The sequence below is a fragment of the Antechinus flavipes genome, chromosome 4 (genome assembly GCF_016432865.1).
Source record: "Antechinus flavipes isolate AdamAnt ecotype Samford, QLD, Australia chromosome 4, AdamAnt_v2, whole genome shotgun sequence".
In the NCBI taxonomy this organism is placed as follows: Eukaryota; Metazoa; Chordata; class Mammalia; order Dasyuromorphia; family Dasyuridae; genus Antechinus; species Antechinus flavipes.
The window spans coordinates 109,241,110-109,258,835 of NC_067401.1; the positions used below are offsets into that span (position 1 = coordinate 109,241,110).

The following is a 17,726-nucleotide window of genomic DNA, read 5'->3' on the forward strand; positions in this document are numbered from 1 at the left end:
TGTTAATGTAGGCTTCTATAGTAAGAGAGATACTAAACTAGTAAATGTAAGACTCAGAAAGACATAGGGTAAGAACTCCTATTACTACTGCAGCCCCTCAAGCCTCACTTGGGACACCTCCCAAGCATCCTAACAGACTACACCATTGGTCACCATTGTCACATACAGTAGCCCTCTGGCACAGAATCATTATCAACTTAGAAATGGAAGGATACTTTCTGAATGGTCATATTTATTTACAGGTGAAAAAACTGAAGCCAGAGAACTAAATAATTTATTCAACATATAGCACAGCCAGGTCCTCCGATTTAAAACTATGTTCCTCCTACATCATTTATTACATTCCATGACAAGCTCAGATATGAAAGAGGAAGTCCCAGGTGCCACACTTAGTAAATTAGAGTGCTTGAACACAGATTTTCTGTCTTTTCAGTATACCTCCAAGGAGGCAGGAGCTTAGAAAACAATTAGATCCGAACAAACTTTAACATCCTGATCCAACATCTGGCTTCCAGAACCTGGAGTCAGTACTCCAGTTTCCTATTCTTTATCCCCTCCAATGCTCCAGGACCCCATGCATTCACCCCTGGTTTCACTACTGTCTTAAAACCTATCTTGCAACCAAGCCATTCTCCAGTTGATAAATGGTCAAAGGATATGAACAGACAATTTTCAGATGATGAAATTGAAAGTATTACCACTCATATGAAAGAGTGTTCCAAATCACTATTGATCAGAGAAATGCAAATTAAGACAACTCTGAGATGCCACTACACACCTGTCAGATTGGCTAAGATGACAGGAAAAAATAATGATGAATGTTGGAGGGGATGCGGGAAAACTGGGACACTGATGCATTGTTGGTGGAATTGTGAATGAATCCAACCATTCTGGAGAGCAATCTGGAATTATGCCCAAAAAGTTATCAAAATGTGCATACCCTTTGATCCAGCAGTGCTACTACTGGGCTTATACCCCAAAGAGATACTAAAGAAGGGAAAGGGACCTGTATGTGCCAAAATGTTTGTAGCAGCCCTGTTTGTAGTGGCTAGAAACTGGAAAATGAATGGATGCCCATCAATTGGAGAATGGCTGGGTAAATTGTGGTATATGAACGTTATGGAATATTATTGTTCTGTAAGAAATGACCAGCAGGATGAATACAGAGAGGCTTGGAGAGACCTACATGAACTGATGCTAAGTGAAATGAGCAGAACCAGGAGATCATTATACACTTCGACAACAATATTGTATGAGGATGTATTCTGATGGAAGTGGATTTCTTTGACAAAGAGACCTAACTGAGTTTCAATGGATAAATGATGGACAGAAACAGCTACATCCAAAGAAAGAACACTGGGAAACAAATATGAACTATTTGCATTTTTGATTTTCTTCCCGAGCTATTTTTACCTTCTGAATCCAATTCTCCCTGTGCAACAAGAGAACTGTTCGGTTCTGCAAACATATATTGTATCTAGGATATACTGCAACATATCTAACATATATAGGACTGCTTGCCATCTAGGGGAGGGGGTAGAGGGAGGGAGGGGAAAATTCGAAATAGAAGCGAGTGCAAGGGATAATGTTGTAAAAAATTACCCTGGCATGGATTCTGTCAATATAAAGTTATTATTAAATAAAATAAAATTAAAAAAAAAAAGAAGAATCCAAAAAAAATTAAAAAATAAAAAACAAAACCTATCTTGTACTTTCTCTGCTGCACTACTGCCTCTTTTCCCTTTACACGAATGGATCTGAAATAGTGTTGATCACCAGAAATCCCTTTCAAGGATCTCAGAACACTGATTTCATTGATTTTAATAAATGTTTCCTGTCCTGAGTAAACAAAAGGATTGGGAAGACAGTTGGAGGGAAAAGTAAGTAAGATAGTAAGAAAAAGGAACTCTCCACATGGGGAGAGATAGACAATAGGAAGGATTTCCCAAAAACCAAAAGAGAAACATTCTCTGCTCTACCCTATTTCCCCCAGCACAGTCTTACTCCCTCCCCCCTCTCCTCCCCCCACCACACACACACATGAAGCCTCCCTCATTGGCTTCAGCCTATGAGGCTTCCGGGGAGGGGGAGGAACATTGCTTTCCATGACGTGAGTCCCAGGGCCTGGGCTGTGGGTGAGGCACATTTCCTGCCCCTGAGGTGGAGGAGGCAGGGGCTCTAAGTAGCACATACACCTGCTCTGGGTGGGGGGCAGGGGGTTCAGTCTCACAACCCCTTTCATGGAGATACCCATAGATCAGATGCCTCCTCAAGGTAAGAGCTAAGTTTGGAGTTTCCCTGTCTGTCATCTTTTCTTTTTCCTTCCTTGAGATGTCTTCATCTTCTGATTTCATCTACAATAATTCCCTGACCACCCTGAATATAAGGTTGAGAGGTACCCTTTCTCTGAACAGGAATCAGGAAAGAAAGAGAATGGGCTGGATGGCAGAATACACAGGTTCCCTTCCCTGGAGTCCCCGCTTTCTGGTCTTCCATTGCTCCTTTTGTTTCTATTTTTACACAGAGGAATGATTAGATCCACCAAGCCCTTAGAGAAGAGAAATCAGGCAGGAATCATAAACAAAAACTCCTAGGGAATCATAAGATTTAGAGATCATCAGTACAAGCCAAAAAAAAATGAAGACCAAATATTGGGAAGCCAAAGGTATATTGATACATATTTAATAATCAGCTTTTGGGGGAAGGAATGAATGGGGGAGCGGACTTAAGAAATTTAGGAGATACTTAAATGTAATCTGTCTTGTAGGCATTTTCCCCCAATATTTAAGGCTAGATAACCAACAAAACAATAAACCCTAATTTGTAGCATTTGCAGATATTTTTATGTAAATGCTCAAACTTAAAATTTAACAATCAATGCTCAGAGAAGCCATGAGAGCTGCTTTCAGCAAATCCTAGAAGTAATTTACTCATGGTTATACAACTTAAGTGGATCTGGATTGTGACTTGAATCTAAATCATAGGAAGGGAATTGAAAAAAGATTGAAGATGGAGGATGGGGAGAAAGTGTTTTGAAACTGTCAAAGACAGATGAAGGAATGAGCCATAAAAAGTGGATTAGAATGCAGGTGTCTTGCTTCTCCAATAGTTGAATCCCAGAACCCACAAGTTGACAGAATCTATTATAAAAGTCATAATGCTTTCCCAACTATCCTTCACCAATCTAAATTTAAAAACATACTTCTCTTCCAGCATTGTTGAGGTCTAGCTTTGGGGTACCTAAATGAAATTAGGGTTAAGGTCTAGTGGCAGGTTTGGGGTACAGATTCGGCACAAGGAGGTCTAGTAGCGGCACGAGTTCCCAATAAAAGCATTTATTGGCCCGGAGAGCTAGATTGATAAAAGAGGTTTATTATTGGGTAAGCAAGGTTAAAGTATAGGCAAAGATGAAATGGACAAATAGCCCTTCTGTCCACCTCGGGCCAGCAGAAGAAAGTTTGCTCAGCTAGATTGGGGGATTTCTTCTGCATTCCAAAAGGCCGGCTCAACAATGCCTTTAAGGGTATCTGTTCCGGGTGGGTGGTACTCGGACGGTACTCGAAACAGATCTATGTTCCCATCCTCCTGTTGTAAAATGCAAATCACAGATTAAAATGTAACAAACTGAACAGAAATGCTTAAAAGGCTGTCTTTAGTTCTGTAAGGTACGGAATTCGATCATTCTGTCCTGAGCTCGGTACCAAATAAATTCTAAATCTTCCTCATTGCGGCTGTCTTGAATTTTATTGCCTGGGCTATTTTAAAGATAGAGATAAGGAGGGCACTGGACAGAGGGTTCAGTGGACAGAGGGTCCTCACATGGTAGCCATGTTTGGAATCTCTGCAAAGAGGGGTTCCCAGCGTGGCCTTTTTATAATAGGAGACTTAGCTCGAGGGGCTTTCGGGTGTAGCCCCAAAGTTGGCTCAGATCCGGGTGGGGCTGGGAACAGGTCGGATCTTCTATTGGAATTCAAAGGGACCAGAATTTGTGAGTTAAAGGGCAATTTACATTATTAACTAGGAGAGGGTGGGAATCTAGAAAGGAATCTTTCCCACATCAGCATCTCCCCGCTTTTTCTCCCCAACTCCTCCAGGCATTTGGAAGTCTTCCTTACTATCTAACCATTCCTCTTTACACATCAATTCCTTTTTATACTATGCCTTCTACACATTATCCCTCATTTCTTCATCCCTTTGTCTCAGTCTCACCCCCTAAGAAGCATTTCCTGTTATCATTTCTTTCCCTCACCCCTCAATATCTTCCATCATTCTTTTTGCAATATCAGCCTATTTTTTCTCCTCAAAAAAAAAAAAAAAGTGCTGTACTCTCGATAATTTAAGAAGATGGTGCTAGGAGCAATGGGGAAGTAAGAAGCAAGTCATTGTGTCCAATCCCCTTGGAGGAGAGCCCATAGTTTTGTTTGTATCTGTAGGGCAATGGAAAGAACCTGCCCCAACTTTCAGTACTTTCCACTCTAAACATCCAACCCGGAAAAGCAGAAGAAGCACGGCACTGCCTAATTTGCCTCAGGCATCAGAAAATGAGACTGTTCCATCCAACCACACCAAGGTGAGTGGAAAGAAAGAAACTAGGGACATCTGAATCCACATTTCTTGCCCCTCACCCATCCCCAACCCTGTGGATACCAGGCCTATAAGGGAGGGTCTTGGAGATCAGGTTGGGACTTGAATGAGACTTCCTAGAAGAAATAGATTTGAGAGGGGAAAAGGAGAGATTAGAGGGTGTGGGCACCTGAACTGGTACGAGGAAAGCCAAGGGAAGTTAAGAAGCAAGTCATTCAGCCTCTTTCATCATCAATATTCTTCTGCAACTCAATAATAGTTTCACAGGATTCAGAGTTGGAAGGGACCTTAGACATCATCTGGTGTGATCTCTTTAGCTTACTGAGGTGCAAAGAGGTTTTGACTAGTGCCAGATCATGAAGGTGAAAGAAGCAACATCCAAATCCAGGTCTTCCTGTTCCAATTCTGTACTCTTTTTATGATATTCACACTGTCTGAACTGAGCTTCCCAACCCAATTCCCATAATACTTCCCTAGTCCCCATTAAGATTCCCAGTTTGTTAAGATTTTTCTGATGCTTCCAGAGATGATTCTCTTTCCTGCTGTTACATTACTAGGACCTCTCTTTCTCTGACCAGTAGGGAAATGGAAACCCATTAGAGTCCCTTTATTATCTCCTTTCTTCCCTTGTTCTATGGTTTAGCCCAGTTCTAAAAACCTTTCCTGCTCTCTAACCACCATTCTTTACAAATCATCAGAGCTCAGAGGAAGATAGTGATTCTGATCAGTTTCTAGAAAAGCTATATCAGAAGAGATAATAGTTTAGAAAGCCGAGAGCGTTTAGCAGGGGGAACTAACACAGGACCGAATGTGCTCTGCAGTGGAGATACAAACCCTCTTGGTTGTAGCATTTGTTCACAATCCAAATTTTCTCCTATACAGGTTTCTCTCCAAGGCCAGGGGACTGTACCTATTCTAAGCAACACAAAGAAGGCTGAGGAAGTACCTGGGCTAGGGGGACCATCCCTTCAGGCTGAGACCAGGGCCTGGTTTCAGAAGACCCAGGCACCCTGGTTTTTGGATGGTGGGGAAGCCCCAGTCTGGTTCCATGGCTTTATCACTCGCCGGTGAGGAGTGTCAAATGGCTAAAAGTTATCGTAGATATCAATTTCCTTTTCTCAGTCATCCCCTGTCCTCAAGACTTCAGACTATATAACCATTTCTCTTTCTCTTTCTCCTTCCTCTCCCCAATATACCAATGGTTTCCCCTTAACTCCACTGCCTGAATTTATTTCTATATCTTTGGTTATCTCCAATTTTCTAAGATATCTTTATCACGCTTTCTTTTCTACATTTGTATTTCCCTCTAATTTTTTCTCTGAGTATCCTTCCAATGTGACAGAACTAATTTACTTTTTAGCTGAACCTCTCCCCAAAATGCTAGCCCTCAATCCTCTTGTACATCTCTCTTAGCTGTTGGCAAGGTAGCCCAAATAGCTACCCCTCCGCTTTGGGGAGGACTCAAGATCCTGACCCCTCTGGGAATTTAGCAAGAGAGTCATTTATTCATCTGTTCCATTCATTCAACTAACACCCCCTTCCTCCCTACTCTCTGGGGTTTCCTGCCAGTTCAGCATCTTACTAGGGAGGGGACCGGCATCTTGCCTCCTGTCTCCTGCCTCCTGCCCCACTAATTGGGTAGGGAGAACCAGAGCGGGAGGATGGTGTAGGAAGGAGATGACTGGGGGAGATCCAGACAGGTTCCCTTCCTCTCGACCCTTCAGGGAGGCCGAGAGATTGCTGAAAAACAAACCTCCAGGCTGCTACTTGGTGCGGTTTAGCGAGAGCGCGGTGGCCTTTGTGCTGACTTACAGGTGAGGGGGCGGGGTTACGCGCGAAGAGGTGGGGGCTTCGTGCTGATTGACAGGTGGGTGGGTTGGTACAGGTGAGGATGGAACATCGTGCTGATTAACAGGTGAATGAGCGGCTCTGGATTCAAAAGGGAAAACGGAATTTCCTTGAGGGAATAAATCTGACGAAGGGGAGCGAAGAAGTGAGGGGCGAGGCGGGCGGCGAGCAGGGCCGAGCCGGGCGGGGGGCCTGCCCCGCTGACTGTCCCGCTCTCTCCGCAGGAGCCGCAGCTGCTACCGCCACTTTCTGCTGTCCCAGCAGCCAGACGGGCGCCACGTGGTGCTGGGCGAGAACAGTGCCCACGAGCGGCTGCCGGACCTGCTGCGCTACTATACCCTGTGTCCGCTCAGCCCCTACGGGGAGCACCTCACCCAGCCCTGCGTCCGCCAGGTACCTCCGGCCCAGGCCAGGACCTGGCTTTTCTTAAGCTTAACGCTGACCTTCGGGACGCCGTACAAACCCAACCCGGAGGCAGCTGGTGATGCAGAAAACGCAATCCGGAATCGTGAACACCGAGATTCTGGGCGACCTCGGCGCTTAAATGTGGCCCTGGGCTCAAACTCCACTGGGAAATGGGAGTAAGGGTCCCAGCTAGTGCGCCCCTGAGGATGATTTTTAACTCGGGTCCTCCTAATTCTATCCTCCGGGACCATTAGCTGTTTATAGAATGTCTGAGCCGGAAGGAACTTCAAGAACAGCCCAAGCCAGGTTCACCCCCTGCCCAGTAGTCTGCGTTATTAAGCTTTTGGGTATGATTGAATTTCAGGAAAGCCTATGACAAAGTCTTGCAGACAGGATGGAGAGACATGAAATTTATTATAGGGCAGTTAGGGGGATTTGGAATTGGTTGGATGGCCCCCAAAAAGGGGACATTAGTGGGTCTACAAGAGACAGATTGATGGCATAGTGTGTAAGGGCTGGCCTGCAGTCAAGAGATTTGGGTGGGGGAGGATAGGACATGACCGAAGTCTCCAAGTGTCTGAAGGACTGTCTTGACAAAGTGCAGGGAGGCTTGCTCTGCTTGGCCCCAGAGGACAAAGCCTGGAGTAATGGGTGGAAATTGCTGAGGCAGATTTAGATTTGATGGAAGGAAAAATTTCCTAATCATTAGAGCTCTTCAAAAATGGAAGGGGCTGCCTCAGAATACTGTCAGTTTTCCATCACTGAAGCTCTTTGTACAGAGGGTGGGCGACCATTTATTTGTCAGGAAGACTGTGGAGGAGACCAAGGTGACCTCTGAAATCCCTCCCAACTTGGATAGATCATGATTCTCTCATTCAACTCCCTCATATACCGAACCAAGAAACTGAGACTAGAGGGAAGTGATAGGGCTGACTCAAGATCACACAAGTAAAGCCAGGAGTAAAACCAGGCTCTGTATCCAGTGCTGTCTTCACTGGGTAGTTGTCTCTACTCTGGAAGCAGACTGTAAAATTTTTTTTCCAAATTAAGAATCTAGTTTAATTGTAATAATAATTGTTAATAACCATACCTAGCATTTATGTGAAGAAAGATTCTCAAAGCTTTTTACAAATACTTCACTTTTTTATCATTATAGCAACTCTGGGAGGTGGAATAATTATCTCCATTCATAGATGAGGAAACTGATACAGAGAGAAACAAAGTGGCTTGCTCAGAGTTACACTAGGTTACTAAATTTCAGTCTGAGGTAGAGTTGAGGTCCTGAGGGAACAGAACTGGAAGGATTTCTTCTATTCCTGGGCTTAGGGGAATGGAGTTTCTTCTGACCAAAAGTGAAGGTGAAAGAAAAGGCCATTCCTTTTGATAGTTCTCCCTGGGGCTCAGTCTTCTTGTTGGGATATCAAAAACAGATAGCAATAAAAACTTATTTTTAACAAGAAGGAGGAAGGGGGAAGGGGGAAGAAAAAGAGAGGGGGATAGAAAGAAGGAAAGAGGAGAGACAGGGAGGAGGAAGAGGAGAAAGAGGAGGAAGAAAAGGAGGAAATAAGGGAGAGATATTGAGAGAGACAGAGACAGAGAAGTGTAAAAGGATAGAGACATTGAAAGAGAGAGAGACAGACTATAGTCAGAGAGAAACAGAGATAGAGACAGAAAAAAAAAAGATTAGAAAGAGTAAGTGAGAAGAGACTGAGGGCAGGAAGGGAAGAGATGAGTGCTGAGAAGTAAGGATTAAGAACCAAGGAGCTGGGGTGGCTCGAATCATAGGAGAGGAGACTTGATTACCATCCTCACGAACATGAAAGGTTTTATGAAAGAGAGCTCTGGACAGGTCTTTGACTTTTCAGAAGATAGAGCAATAGGGGATGGATTCCTGTATACTGGGGAACTTCTTGCTATCAGAGGCATTTAAAAAACACACACAACAAACCAATACAGGACAGGATGGCCATGGGAAGATGTGTGGAGTGTCTATAACTGGAAAGCTTCCAAAGGAGAGCAAATGTTCATCTGCTCTGGGTGGTGGAGGCTTTGTTCTAGAGAAGATCACCATTCCTTTGGGGGGAGAGCGCTGGAGAGGGGACAAATCAATCAAGGACAATGTTTAAAAGCATTTTTTAAAGAGGAAAATAAGATGTTCCATTTGTCTCTCTTTTTAACTAAGGACAAGAAACATAGAATTCTATTCAACAAATATGATAAATATTAAAGATATACCTTCAATTCTCTATTGTGGCCAGCTAAAATAGAATGACGAGAAGAAGGGGAAGAAAGGAGGAACAAGGGGTAGGGTACAGAGAGGTGGAGAATAAGCTATACCTGGAGGCAGCCATATACTCTTCCTAGGCCCCCTGAATTCTAGTGCCTTCCTTCTGAGATTATATCTAATTTATGCTTATATATTTTGTTTGTATATAGTTATTTACATATTGTAAATATTTACAAATAACTACATAGTGTAGTTATTTATATATTGTTGCCCCCTATCCCATCCTTATTAGACTGTGAGCTACTTGAGGGCAGCCACTATTTTGGCCTGACATAAAAGATACTTAATAAATGCTTGTTGTCTTGACTTTTCTTGACAGAACCTAAAGAGACATAGGAACACTGAAAATGAGACAGAAAGAAACAGGGAATCTCTCTCTCTTTCTCTCTCTCCTTCAGCCCTGATATTCAGCCAAAGACCTTCCCCAAGCACCTAAGAAGTCTAGAGAGTCTCCACTGATGAATTATTGCCTTCCTCCTTCCTCTCCGACTATCCAATGTCCCAGATTGTGCTCTCTTCTGATATGCTTGATCCTGTGGACAGCTGTGTGGTTGGGTCCTTCTGTCACTGAGCTTTTTTCTCCTTTTTTCCCCACAGACCCCTGCTCCAACTGGTATGTCCATGCAAACAGAACACTCAGAATCCAGGAATGAAGGCAAAAATGGAGTTACCCTGTACAGCCCAGTCAACAAACAGGAACAAGTCCCAGGGCCTGTGAACAAGGATAATCCTGGACCTAGGGAGCCAGAATCGGTACTCAGAGTCGGGGAGGGGGGCATCACATGAATCTCTTCCTCCCTCTCCTAATTCTTTATCAAAAAACCCAGATAAAGGAAGGAGGTAACAGAGAAAGCAGGAGGGAGGAACGAGCACAAGAGGCCAGATTGGGATGAGGAGGATATGTTGAGATGGAGATTAGGGAGATAGATGCAGTGGGAAGGAAGAGGGATCAGAGCAAGGAGGAAGCCAAGCAGAGAAGCTCAGAGGGAGAAGAGACTGAAATGGAATGGAACCCGGGAAAGGAATGACCTTGGTGGGGAAAGAAGGAAAAGGAGCCCAGAAGGAGAAAAGGACAATGAGAGGGAAAGAAAGATCTGAGAGCATATTTTGGAAGAGGAGGAGGGTCCTTAAGTGGGAGGGGAGAATCTATCACTTCAGGTAGAGGGAGACAGAAGATAAATTTGGGCTCCAGGTTAGATCAGGTAAGAAGAGAGCAGCTCTGACTTTTGAGTTATTCTGCTTTGTTCTCCCTACATCTCCCTTATTTCCTTTAGCATCTATGGATTGCACATGGGAAGGGGTGGACTTACTGATTCCTTTTCCTTCCCCCAGCTATCCAGGCCTAAGCCCCCTGTTCCAACCAAGCCCCAGATACGCCCTGAACTCTACTCCATTCCAGCCTCAAAAGCATCCCACTCCGCTGCACGCCCTGTGCCCCCTCATCCCATCTACCAAGAGCCAGAGGAACCCATCGCCTTCTATGCGATGGGCAAAGGCAGTAAGGAGAGCCTTGTCAATGTCTATTCAGAGGTGGCTCCCATGCCTCTTGGGCACCACTTCCTACGGAAATGCCATTCTCGGCCTGTCACAGTGACCCAGGTAAGTGGGGCAGAGAGAGTGGGCAAAAAAAGATGGAGTCTGAAGACGGAGAGAGATGGGAAGGAGAAATGGTTGTAGGACAAAGAAGAAGGAAGGGGCTGGGCATTCAGGACCCAGAAATGATAGGAATTTTCAGAATGCTTTTCTCACAGCAACCCTGTGAGCAATGGAATAAAAGCAGTTCCCCTTATTTTGTAAATGAGGAAATCAATTCTCATCAAAGTAGAATGACTTGCCCAAAGTCACACAGCCAGAGTCAGAATTCAAGTCCATGTCTAGTGATTCCAAGATCAAAGCTCATCCCACTATTTCCCAGGAAAGGGGAAGATACTGGAGATGTCTCTCAAACCCAGGAAGCTCTGCTAACTTAGGCAAATGAGGGATATAAAAGCAAGAGGAGATGGGTGACATGACCCTGATATCTTAATTTTTCTTCTCAGACCTTAGATCAAGGCCCTACTTCCTCCCTCCGACATCAGCCTCTCCAGGGACATACTCTCCCACCTAACTTTTCTCAACAACTCTCCCAGGATCAGGGACAGGTGCAGCTCCTTCTAGGATCCAATAAGCATTGACTAGGTGAGTATGTGCCTGAAGGGGTCAGTCCTCCTGGGATGACAGAGAATGAAAGAAGTATGTGGGTGCACAAGTACATGTCCATACATGGGAGGGAGGGAGAAAGTGAGAGAGACAGAGAGAAAGAGAGAGAGAGAGAGAGAGAGAGAGAGAGAGAGAGAGAGAGAGAGAGAGAGAGAGAGAGAAGAAATCAAAAAATTAGTCAATAAGCATTTGTTAAACACCTAATATGTGCTAGACTCTGGAGATAGAAGTATAAAAGTGAGACTGTCCCTCCTCTTAAGAAAGTCTCAGTCTTTAAGGAAAATATATTTTCAGAGATGATAAGGATAAATACAAAATAAATGTGCTGAGGTTTGGGAAAAGAGATGGGACATGAAAAACTAAGACAAGCAGGAAAGACCTCTTGCAAAAGGCAGTACTAGAATTGAATCTAGAAGAGAATTAGGAGTCCTAAAAGGCAGGGGTGGCCATTGGGGGTAGCTGGTGTAAAGGTAAACAGACAGGGCAGATGCAGGCCTATTAGACCAGAGTGTATAATGTGTAAGAGGGATTTATGTATAATCAGCCTGGAAACATAGGATGGAACCAGGGACTTTGAATGCCACAAGGGAGTTAGCATATTTTAATATGAAAGCAATGGGGAATCACTAAAGCTTCCTGAACGAGGGAGTGGCTTGGCCAGACCTAGGTTTTAGGAATATCAATTTGGCAGCTGGGTGGAGGACCAATTAGAGAGGAGACTGGATGCAGAGAAAGCAGTTAAGAGGCTATTATATTAGTATAGATGTGATGTGATGAGGGTTTTGATTTGAGTGGTTGGGGATAGGAGTAGAGAAAAGGGTATAAATGTGAGAGATGGAATTGACAAGACTTAACAACTGATGAGATGTAGGAAGGTGAATGAGAATAAAGAACTGAGATTGAATCCCGAGTTCTAAACTTGGTGATCAGAAAAATGATGATGTCTGCAACAGAAATAGGAAAGTTAAGAGGAAAGTGGGTTTAGGGGAAAAGATGAGTTGTTTTGGGCATGTTGATTTGGAGATGCCTGTGGGATGTTCAGGTGGACCATGTGGATCCATATTCAGCAGGCTGATGGAGATTCTCTGGTCCCATGGCCTGGAGAAAGGTATGAATTGAGTATGTCGATTTAAGAGTCCCCTGCACAGGGACCATAGTTGAATCAGTGGGAGCTGATTGAACTACAAAGAGAATCAGAGATGAGAGAGCCTAGACCTACTTAAATTCTCAGGACAAATCTCTGCAGCCACGAGGAAGATTGGAAGAGCAATGTCAAGAAAACCCAGGAAGCACAATTATTTAGAAAGAGTAGGTGGACAGCAGTGTGAAATGCTGATCAAGGAGGATAAGGACTGAGGAAAGGTCACTGGATTTAGCAATAGAGAGATCACTGCTGACCTTTCAATGCTATTTTTATTGAGTGGAGAGAACAGAAGTCAGAGTCTAGGATGATAAGAAGGGAGTAGGTGAGGAAGTGGAAACAATTACTGTAGACAGCTTTTTCTAAGGAGTTAATATGGGAAAAGGAGGCAGAATGTGGGATGGTCGCTGAATGGGATGGTAGGTTCAAGTTTTATCAGAGAGAATGGGCCTGGGAGTCAGGAGCCCTGCCTGCTGCTACACCATGCTTCTCTCCATAGAGGTCAAGCTTTTCGGATTGGTGATCCCATCCAAGTGCAGACTCAATCTTCTGCTCCCCCTGCCAGGTTTCTCTCGTCGGTCTTCATCATCTCTGCCCTGGATTCCAAGCCTCAAAAACCAAATCTAGACACAGCTTCTCCTTCCCCCTCCCCCAAGAGGAGGGCCAGAGAGCTCAGAGGTCAGATACTTCAGTTCCCTCTGCCACCTTCTGCCCCTGGGAGACTTGCATCAGCTCTCTCTTAAGAGGACAGGAGTCAAATCCATCTGAATAAGTGCTGTGAAATCCTCTGAGCTGTCTTGGTTTCTCCTCCTGAAGCCAAGCTTCCTTGGCCCCAAAGCCTTCGTGTCTGGGCCTCGGTCCAATGCTGCTGTTTTGGTTTGATGGGAACAGATGCTGAGGTGTTGTTTGCTGGTTCTTGTCTGGCTAATAAATCATCCTCCCCGAACACTTCCCCTCTCAGAAATTCAAGGTCTCCAAGCCCTGAACTCCCATGTGCACATGAACATGTTACTCAAAGTTCAATGAAAAAGCAAGCTACTGGCTAGACTGTAAGGAAGAACAGAGGAGGAAAATGTAACAGACCAAGAGAGACTAGCCAGTGGGGACAGCACTGGATCTGGAGTTGGAAACTGAAGTTCAAATCCCACTTCAGACACTAGCTGTGTGAACCTGACAAGGCACTTAAGCTGTTTCTGCAAATGAGAATAATAGTATCTCCCTCAACAACAGGATTGTTATGAAGATAAAACAAGATCATATTTAGAGAGTACTTAACTCAGTGTCTGGTATATAGTAAGTGCTTAATAAATGCTAATAAATAAATAAATCCCCTCTCCCCACCTCAGAGGTCATCTAATCTCCCTCCACCTTTGTAGAGGGGATGGGTATCTCCCACTATAACATCCCTGACAACTAAGTTATCTAACTTATACATAAAAAGACTTTTGGTGAAGAGAGACAAGCTATTATTCCACAACTGGATAGTTTTCTTGAAATTAAGCCAAAACTTGATTCTGGGCAACCACTGACCCCAATTCTGCTTCTCAGGGCCAAAGAAGTCTAATCAAGTATATGAAGAGAGTTATCATTCCCCAATGAATCTTGTCTTCTCTAGGCTAAACCTCCAATACTTCCAACAAATCTTTGCATATAGTGGTCCTTCACTATCTAGTCAGCCTCCTCTGAGCAATGTCTTTTCCAGAATAGAGCATCTGGCCTTGGACACGATATTCCAGATGGAGTTTGACCACAGAAAACTAAAGCAAAACTAAAAACCTCTTGTTCCATGTATACGATACTTTAATTAATTCAGCCTAAAATTAAATTAGATGGAGCAATGTTATCTTCCCAGAGAGAACAATAACTTTCTATCAGATTAGACAGAGAGTCAGATTTGTGTCAGGGGAGCAAAGATGTAAGTAGTACTCACCCTTTGTCCTAGGACCACTCGACCTGTAACTCCATTCTGATGACCACGTGTGTTCTGAGCAAGTGAGAGCAAGAATAAAGTGGGAAGAAACCAGTAGAGAAACAGGAAGGTGTCAATGGATTGTAGTAATGAGAACCTAGCCCAATCTCTTTTCTGCTTTGCTCTACTCTTTAAACTTTCTCTGGCCTAAGGACAAAAAGGTTCTGGACTTTCTAGTGAAGCAACTAGGGAGAAAAGTGGACTATTTGTTCTTCTAGAGAACACAAATGAGTAAAACAAATGATTTTGAGATTCCTTACACTTCCTTCTCCATTGCCTCAAACTCCAAAGTAATTCTAGGAATTTCTGCTGCTCAATGCCCAGTTCCTATCCTAAATCTATTTCTTCCCCTACTTCGATCCCTGGGCCTTCCTGGATCAAATTAATATTTTAATCAAGGATGCCTGCCATCCCTCTAAATTCCCTACTACTTCATGCCCTCCTTTGGGCCTTTCCTTCTCTGCCTTCTTCCTCCCTCCTTTTCTCCAATCCTATTCTACAGACGTAGAGTCTGGCCTTGTTTTGAATTCTCCGTCATTTATTGGTCCTGTGACTCTGGCCAGGTCACTTGCCTTTTCTGCTCCTCAGTTTCCTCTCCCTGTAACATAAAGGAATTTTATTAGATGAGCTCTAATCTAGACCTCTTAGCTCTAACCTTTTGTGACCAATGATAATATCCAACACTTTAATTTCTCCAGGAAGCTGCCCAATACTGATGTCATTATCCTGCCAGCTCCATTTCCCCCAACACGTTTCCATCTCAAATTCTGCCCGAGACTTTTGCCTCCAACCTGATACTTTTTATATTCTTGCATTGATCTCTGTGTCTGGGTACCATTTCCCCCACTGAAACAGGTGCTTACCCGTACAGTAGCCATGTCTCCTCCTTCCTCTAGACCCCCTTGCAGTGGCCTGGATTCTATTCAAAATACAAACTAACCATTACATGGGGAGCTCTTTATTCTCCCTGAAGTCTCCCAAAGGAAAACCAATTGTCTGGACCTAATTATACCAGAGTCTATATGAGGAGCAGAAGGAGACAGAATATGGTGTAGTACAAACAGGATTTTTAAGTTCCCAAACTGAGGTTAAAGTTGTAGCTCTGCCATGAACCTGTTGAACAGCTTTGAATAAATCATTATCTCTATGGGGATTGATTTCCTCAACTGTGAAATGAAGAGATTGTGGACGAGATGATCTGAAAGGTCCCTTCTGGTCTATCACTAAATTGTAACAGATTGAGTCAAGCAGTCTATGAATCTGAATACAGACTTCTCCCTCTCCCTATCACTCAATCCTGTCTCTGTCCTCTATTCTCTAGGGTCAGGTTTGACCTGCTCTTTCCCTTCTAACTACCTGCCCCAGACTCTCCCTTCCAGCTTAAAGGAAGCAAGTACTTGCTGAACCAAGTTGGGATCCCAGAGAGGCAGATCTGTAATCCCCCTATCACTCCTTTTTGACCAGGATGGGGTTGAGAGGAAGAACTTGAATAAAAGATGGACTGAAAATGAGCAGCTATTATCACAGGAGGAAATAGGTAGAGTAGGAATCTATTCACTGAGATGCAATTCCAAATACACTCAGCACTTATCACATGCAGTGCACTAGTGTTTGGACTTCCAGGAGGGGTGGAAGGAACTTCTCAACTCAGATAATGAAATAGGCTTATGCCATCTCAAATTTGAGCTAATAAATCATGATGTATGAAGGAATAAAACTAGACCTAAAATGATCCTATTCTTTCTTGGATTACCCTGTATACACAGGTAGGGGAAAGAAGTGCTACTGAACAGGAAAAATAAAACCAACTTGAAAAGTGGGAGCCCAATTTATTGGAAATAAATTTCGGAAATCTGGGTTCTAAGTTAATAGCGGTATCACCTTGGGCATGTCACAATGATCTTTTGGAGCCATTCTCTTGTTTTGACTATCTCATACTCTCTTAAGAGTTCAATTATTATCTTTTTGCTGATGACTCCCAAATTCCTATGTCTGGCCCTAATGTCTACGTAGGCAACTAGGTAGTACACTGGATAGTTCACTGAACTTGGAATCAGAAAGAATCAGGTTCAGTCTGGCCTGGTATTTATTGGGTGGGTGACCCCAGGCAAGTCATTAACTTGTCAACCTGTTTTCTCATTGTTAAAAAGAGGATATTAATAGCATCTACCTCATAGGTTGTTATATCATATATGAAAAGTGTTTTGAAATTTTAAAGAGTTATTACTGAGCTCTAATTCCATTTTCAGATGTCTGTCTGTTAGGTAATTTCCACCTGGATGTGCTTCCATAATGACCAAAATAGATTCCCTACTTCTCTCTCAACAAAAAAACCTCTTCCATCCTCCAAATTATTCAAAACTCCTGGATTAATTTTGACTTCTTCCTTTCTCCTTCACTCCTGTCTAATCAATTACCAAATCCTGTTACTATAACTCTTATCTCACATCCACTTTTCCTTTTATCCAATCCTACTGCCACCTCCCCCCCCCCCAATCATTTCTCACTGTGAATACTCTTAAGAGCTGCTTAAGTGGTCTCTTAGTTTCCAGTCTCTATTAAGTTCATTTTTCGTGTAGCTTCCAAAATATCTTTCTAAAGAGCATAGCTTTGTCAGGTCCCTACACAAAGGTTGTCAGTGCTTCCCTCCTGCCTACAGGATAATAGACAACTCATTAACTTGACAAGATTCTCCATGAGGTTCTAATTTGTCTCTCTAGCCTCATTTTACTTTGCTCAACTTTACACATTCTTACCTAAAAGAGAATTAGTTGTTCCCAGTATCATTCTACTCCCTCAAATTGGTAAATTTCCTCATGTCTAGAGACCTGCTTCCAAGTCTGAGGCAGATAATAATAAAGTGGATAGTGTTGAACTATGAATAGTGTTGAACTTGGATTATGGAAATCCTGAGTCCAAACCCAACCTCAGATTTGCTTTATGATGCTGGGCAATCACCTAACCTTTCAGGCTATTTTGTCATCTGTGAGATGAGGATAATAGCACCTACTTCCCAGGGTGTCTGTAGGGATCAAATGAGATAGTTGTAAAGCACTGAGCACAGTGACTGTCAAGAGTAGATGCTTAATAAAATGTTTATTTCATTCCTTTCATGAAGCTGCCTCTGATTCCCCTCTGCCCTCACCCAAAGATGACTTCTCCTCTCAAACTTCCTGTGGCACTTGATGCCCATCTTTCCTTTGCCCCTGAAGGCAGAGGATTTGATTTTATTTTTTTTAAAGAAGCAGTCTAGGGGCATCTAGATGTCAAAGTGCATAAAGCACTGGCCCTGA

The 17,726-nt window shown here is 43.4% G+C and overlaps 1 protein-coding gene across 1 annotated transcript; it reads left to right on the forward strand.

The window, feature by feature from the left end:
• Nucleotides 1–2,068: 2,068 nt before the first annotated feature.
• SH2D2A (SH2 domain containing 2A) lies at nt 2,069–16,250 on the forward strand. Its single transcript, XM_051993763.1, is given in 11 exon segments — nt 2,069–2,141; nt 2,144–2,227; nt 2,230–2,274; nt 4,434–4,570; nt 5,467–5,651; nt 6,309–6,398; nt 6,657–6,825; nt 9,722–9,877; nt 10,457–10,723; nt 11,164–11,302; nt 12,964–16,250. Coding segments are annotated over 10 exon segments (1,341 nt in total). The 3' UTR covers nt 11,299–11,302; nt 12,964–16,250.
• The last annotated feature ends 1,476 nt before the right edge of the window (nt 16,251–17,726 follow it).